General features: G+C 36.8%; 1 protein-coding gene across 3 annotated transcripts in view; it reads right to left on the bottom strand.

The window, feature by feature from the left end:
• Positions 1 to 22: 22 nt before the first annotated feature.
• Positions 23 to 6605, bottom strand: part of kcnip4a (potassium voltage-gated channel interacting protein 4a) — a 54827-nt gene continuing 48244 nt past the window's right edge. For 2 of the 3 annotated variants that reach the window (XM_077499117.1, XM_077499118.1), the window contains 6 exons: positions 6071 to 6195; positions 3031 to 3100; positions 2746 to 2924; positions 2540 to 2644; positions 824 to 886; positions 23 to 730 (listed from right to left, as the gene is read on the bottom strand). In XM_077499117.1, the coding sequence (XP_077355243.1) occupies positions 683 to 730; positions 824 to 886; positions 2540 to 2644; positions 2746 to 2924; positions 3031 to 3100; positions 6071 to 6195 (590 nt within the window). In that variant the 3' untranslated portion in view covers positions 23 to 682. Of the gene's footprint in view, positions 731 to 823; positions 887 to 2539; positions 2645 to 2715; positions 2925 to 3030; positions 3101 to 6070; positions 6196 to 6605 lie in introns of all 3 variants that reach the window. The other variant, XM_077499116.1, reaches the window with a different exon arrangement.

Genomic DNA, 6605 nt, shown 5'->3' with positions numbered 1-6605 from the left:
GTATAAAAACAAATTGGAGAAATAGAGATCCATAAGTTTATTTTCACCTTGTGATATATTTACAGAAATGTAGAAATGCATCATGATGACATTTCATGTCAGGAAACGTTTTCCTTACCTAACATGGAGAGAGGAGAAAAAAAAAATGCAATGCACAATCAAATCAGCTAGCTAATGCTATACAACATTAAGAGTCATTTTAAGGATGTTCAATGAAACATACGAACATAGCTTTTAAAACAAAAATTCACATTTGTGTCCTGGAAATCTCAATGTACATATGAGCGTAATGCATTGTATAAAAAAAAACAAAAAACAGACAAACTGGAGTGTGTTAATGTACGGAGCCCCTAAGGTGATATGCTAGGGGGGAAAAAACAACTTTTCGTATTTATATTTGAATGTTGTGGTACGTTGAGAGCCAAGTCGTATTTGGTGGTGTAAAAACTTTTAAGAACAGCTGCTTTATACAGTTGAAAACAAAACTGTAATGGAACACTCTGGAAATATAATAACAGGGCGGAATGTGGATGAACGGGAACCTTAAAGGTCACAGTGACATCATCTGGCGGGAAAACGACGAACGAACAGTAAAAAAAAAAAAAAAGAAGCATTCCAGAGTGTTTCCCAGCCAGGAACAAAACGTGATGAGCAGAGGACAAACTCTCTCCGGGGCGTAAAGTTAAAGGACGTTTTCAAAGAGGTGCATGGAGCGCATGATGTTTTCATCCTGGCGACAAAAAAAAAAAACAAAAAAAAAAAACACGTTTTGTTAGATATCGCAAGTGTGCCAACATGTCGTGACGTCACGTCGGCTGCTTACATTTTGGCAGCAGTCGATGAACTCGTCTATGGTCACCACGCCGTCTTTGTTCTTATCCATCTTCTGCTTTGGGGGGCAAAGGGGGAAATCTCGATTCATAAGGCAACAAGAACTATATTGCTTGAGTCCTTTATTTTGAAAAGGTATTTCCACTATAGGGGTGTCAAAATTAGTGCATTAATTTTTACTTAAATTTAAAGTTGCTTTCATGCCCATGTTGAAATTTAGCAGTAATAAATTTAACAATAATGCATATATTTGTGGAAACGGGTCAAGTGTATTTTACAATTTTAAAAATGTTCAGGATTTCACAAGTTACTGCATATGCAATATGATAAAAAAAAATAAAAAATACATAAAAATCCACTGAGCTGTCACCAACCTCTTACAAATGCAATTATGACATCTAGTGGCAGAAAAATGACCAACACAAATCAATATCACACGATTTTTTTTTTTTTTACAGTACATCTTTTTAATTTTAACTCAATTTTATGAATTATTATGAAATGACTGTAGGACTAAAAGATGCAGCCATATTTCTATTAGTTTAACATTTTTTTTCCACTTTTATGTTAACTCATTCGCTCCCAGCCATTTTCACATTTCGCAATCCCGTTCGCTCCCGGCTGTTTTACTGGATTTTGACTTATTTAGCAAGGCCTACATAATATTGTATTCTATTGGTATACACTCATGGAATCTACCAAAAGAAAGTTAGTCTCTTCTTTCATCAGGGAAAAAAAAGGGAAATTTGTATCTGTTTCTGTCAAGCAGCAATTAGCATTAGAATATAGCTACATTTCATCATTATTTACATTCCTGGTGAAAACACTGACAAAAATAGCTTGTTGCAACATGGCCCTGGCTGATCTCTAATACTCTGTTGCCACCTGCTGGACTTTTTTTTTTTTTTTTAAATAAATGACCTCTTCATGTCAGACGCTGCATCAAAAGCCTTCGATATATGCTCTTGTATAAATAAAAACAAAACAAAAACAATAAAACGTGTAAATCCGTTTTTGGTTGTGAAGGTACCGTATTCCAAAAATGGTTTTACATGTTTTTGGGTTTGAATGAGTTAAGTATAGAAGTATAATTTGTGATTAATTGTGAGTTAACTATTGAAGTCATGCCATTAATTATGATTAAAAAATGTAATCGTTTGGCACTCTAATTTCCACATATTTTTATTTTTTTTTAAACTCTTTAATGGCGATCTTCCCTCTCGAGTTGACCTTCATACATCCTTCAACCATTATCTGAAACGCTTTATACCTTTGATATACCTTTGATTAGGGACTTTTAAACAGCTTTAATTAAGTGTTTTTTTTTTAATAATATTAATTATATATATTAATATATTAATATTATTTTAAACTTCCTTATGTTAAATGTTTTAAAGTTTGTTGAATAATGTTTTAAGATTGTTATTGTATGTTTTTTTTTTTTAGTAAATTTTGTAACCTATTTTTATTTTTTATTTTTTTTCCTCTGAATGTTTACTGTTTTTTGATGCTTATGTGTTGTCTTTCCTTGTGTAAAGCACATTGAGTTGCCTTGTGTATGAAATGTGCTATACAAATAAACTTGCCTTGCCTTGCCTTTATACATTTTCATTGAATACAATAAGGAAAATTTCCTCCACAAGTACCCAATACCTTAAAATGGCGTCCGTTATCAGCCCGATGCCGGATGAAAGACGTCAAAACTTGCCTGAAAGAATACTTCCACGTGCTGGCGCGGGGTCTCCTCTTTGAGCACGGGGTACGTGCATTTGCCCATCATGTCGTAGATGGCCTTCATGATGTCGAGCATCTCCTGCGGGACAACATCATCATCATCATCATCATCATCATCACCACGCGACAACAAATCCCGAGAAACTCAACATCTTGGTTTCCGCGGAGGCCCGCTTGCACCTCTTTGGTGATGTAACCGTCTTTATTGATGTCATAGAGGTTGAAAGCCCAGTTGAGTTTCTCTTGAATGGTTCCCCGCAGGAGGATGGAAAGCCCCGTCACAAAATCCTCAAAGCTCACCGAGCCGTTGTGATCCGTGTCAAAGGCGTTGAACAGGAAGTGAGCGTACGTCGACGCGTCTGCGAGCGAGAGAGAGAATCGGCAGCGGCCCGTGTCCGACTCGTCTTTTTTTTTTTTTTCGCTCGAAAAGAGATTTTTGACGCCGACAAAAATGAGAGCACAAACCTCCTTGCGGGAAGAACTGGGCGTAAATGTCTTTGAAGGTTTCCTCGTTGACGACGCCACTCGGACATTCCTGCAACAACAGACCGGAAGAAGAAACTTGTTATTGTTTATTTTAACTCTTTGCCTGCCAAATGTTTTCCAAAAAACCCCAACGGTGCCAGCCGATTTGGAGCATTTTCACTCATCTTTCAAAGCAAACAGAATATTGTGCGGTATGATGACATAAATATGGTGGATACCAGATGAAAGATTGTATTCATTCATGAGGAAAAAAAAAAAAAAAAAGTATGTTATGACCTTACTCTTGAGTAATCACCTTTTGAAATTAGGTCATTTGAGTGACATAAGCGAAGATACAAAAATATTAAGAGGAAAAACAAGCTTTTGTGAAAAGATACATTTTTTTGCACAACAGTGACTTTGACACTAATAGTTTTTGTTTAGTGACAAGGCAGCACAGCACAAGACGTTGCGCTGCCCATTGAGAGAGAAAACCCCCCCAAAAAAACGTAAATTACCGATTTTGGTGGCATTCATTAGGATTTTAGAATACGTCATTAAACGTTTTTGGCAGTCAAAGAGTTAAACACATTAAAACTTAACACAGTTCTGCGTGTGAAACAACTTTCCTTGATTTAATGAACTGCTTAAAAGTGAATCATAGCTGTGGCTCGCCTTTCCCACATGCGAGGGCATAACAGTGGAATGCTGATACTGCTCGTAACTTAAATAAACTCGCTCCATTCAATTAATAGAAATGCCATTAATCCGTTCCAGCCCACCTAAGTTTTTTTTTTTTTTTTTTTTTTTTTTTTAACTCATTCACTCCCAGCCATTTTCACAGAAACAATCCCGTTCGCTCCCGGCTTTTTTTTTTTTTTGCTGGATTTTGACTGATTTTGCAAGGCCCACAGAATATTGTGTTCGATTGCTATAAAGACATGGCACCTATCAAAAGAAAGATTAAAGTCTCTTCTTTCATCAGGAAAAAAAGTATGTTTCTATCTGTTTCCGTTTTGCAGCAATTAGCATTAGAAGAGAACTACGTTTCATCAGTTTTCACAAATCTATTTAAAATTGTAAGCAATTCAGCTTTTTTTCTACATGGCCCTGGTTGATCTCCTTTGCTCTGCTGCCACCTACTGGCCGTTTGTGTAATAACTACCATTTCTGCAACCGTTCTTTGCAGTTGAGAGGCTGCATCAAAGCCTTCTGTATGCTCTAGCATAAACAAAAAAACAAAACAAAAAACGTATAAATACGTCTTTGGGACACTTAGAACATTTAAAAAAACGTATTTATACGTTATTGGGAGCAAATGAGTTAATGAGACAACAAAGTACATCATAGTAACATGAGAAAAAATGTATGATTATAGAATAAAATGAAATGTAAACAATACTGTTTTTCCTTCATTCCTACAGTTTTTCCAGTTCAATTTCACTGAATTTAATCACTTTTTGTATGTGTGCATTTACAGTTTCATCATTTTCTGCAGCTTCTCTATCTTTCATAGAAAAAGGTCCTCAGAGGCTCCATCAAGCAATAAGGAAGTGTGACGCAGACCAACTCTCGGACCTCTCGCCCGAGGCCCCGCCCCGGGTCAGTTGCACAAGATGGCGCGTGATTCAAGTGACGCCGTTCGACTTTTTCACGTCATCCACAGCCTGCTCGACCACCTGAGCGACCAGTCGGGACGAATGACTTCATTCTGCCACTTGAGATGGAGGCACTTTATTTGCCGTCGCCCAAGGACGAAAGGATCGATTTCTCTTCATGATGCCGGCTTGTGTTAGACCGCCAGAAAGGCCTTGAAAGTCGGACGTTTATTCTGACGGTGTCTTCGGGCAGCGACGGATCAGCGATGAATACGGTTGCAAAAAAAGGGTGGGAAATTATTGGCTCATTTCCATGGGAAGTTAAGATCAGAAATTTGGGAAATATTCGAAAGTCGGTCACATCATCTTGTCATTAGCAGACAGCCAACACCAAATATTAAAAAGCAAAATATTTCTAAGAACAACGCAATTCTTCCACTGATGAGCAAAAACACGAACGCGGAGTTAAATATTACTCAACAGGATTATGATAGCTATTTTTTATTTCAGTTAGAGTTTTGCTTCATAAAATTCATTTTCAGAGCAGGTTTGTTCAGTTTTTATTAGTTTAAGTCTTGGAAAAAATGCTCCATTTTAGTTAAATTTTTGTCATTTTTAATATTTTTTTTTCTTAATATTGTGTTTTTTTTCTTGTTTGCAAGATTTAAAAAAACACAAAAAACATTATGGTATTGCGTAACAAAAAATGCCATTTTAGTTTAATTTTTTTGTTAGTTCTAGTATTTTTTTCTTATATTGTGTTTTTTTTTCATGTGCAAGATTTAAAAAAAAAATGTCCAGCAAAAACTCAACAAAAATATATATTTTTTTAAAAATGCTCCATTTTAGTTTTTTTTTGTTTTGTTAGTTTTATTATTTTTTTCTTATATTGTGGAGTTTTTTTTTTCATGTGCTAGATTAATAAAACATTTTATTGTCCAGCAAAAACTCAACAAAAATATATTTTAAAAACAAACATCCACAAATCAAATGTAGGTAAAAAAAAAAATTCATTTTAGTTTTTTTTTTTTTTTTAGTTTTAGTATTTTTTCTTCTACGTGCAAGATAAAAAAAAAAAAACCTTATTGTGAAGCAGAAACGTAAAAATTATTCTAAAAACAAACCATCCTCAAATCAAATGTAGCTAAAAAAAAAAAAAAAAAGCTTCATTTTAATTTTTAGTATTGGCCTTTTCCCCCCCTAAAATTATGTATCCTGGTATACCTCGTATCGGTAAGATAGTCAGTTTTAGTTAATTTTGTAAACATAAAATGTAGAGTCAATTAGTGTGCGTATTTGTTAAGGCATTTTTGTTTTTATTTTTTTTTTTATTTAGTTTCAATTTCGTTGAAGTCATTTCATTTCATTACGTGATGTTAACTTTCGTCATCACCCTCGAAACTGCTGCAAAGCGTCACTCACTCACTCACTCACTCACTCACGTTCTTAAAGCCACGGTAGAGGATCTGCAGCTCCTTGCGGGAGAAGCGCGTCTGCGCCTCCAGCTGTCCCAGACCTTCGGGGCGGTGGCGCACGGCCGACAGCTCCAACTCGTCTTCAACGCTGTCTGGAGGAGGAAGACGGAAGGTCATGCATCACAATTGGGAGGCAAAACGTTCCTGCGCTTAATTAACCTCACACTTTCAGACCATTCATTTTCGGGTATTCACAATTTCTGCATTCATTTTCCAGGTGAATGATTAAACCCCGCCCACTTGGGGCACGGCACACGGGAGCAGCCTCATGAGGTGATTACCCCCCCCCCCCACCCGCGCAGAAGTACATCAGTTGTAAAGCGACACCTGTAAATAAGTTGAGGGGTGCCGTGAAGCGTGACATCACCGGTCGGCATGACTTATTCAAACGTCTCCCACTGGGTCAGCAGAACTCGAGACCGCTGACCTCCTCTCTCTCTCTCTCTCTCTCTCTCTCTCTCGCGCGGAGACGCGACAGCGATCTTCTCATTAGGACGCGCTC

Source organism: Festucalex cinctus, chromosome 16, assembly GCF_051991245.1.
Source record: "Festucalex cinctus isolate MCC-2025b chromosome 16, RoL_Fcin_1.0, whole genome shotgun sequence".
NCBI lineage: Eukaryota > Metazoa > Chordata > Actinopteri > Syngnathiformes > Syngnathidae > Festucalex > Festucalex cinctus.
The sequence above is the reverse complement of the archived record's forward strand: the minus strand, read 5'-3'. Positions and strand labels throughout refer to the sequence as shown.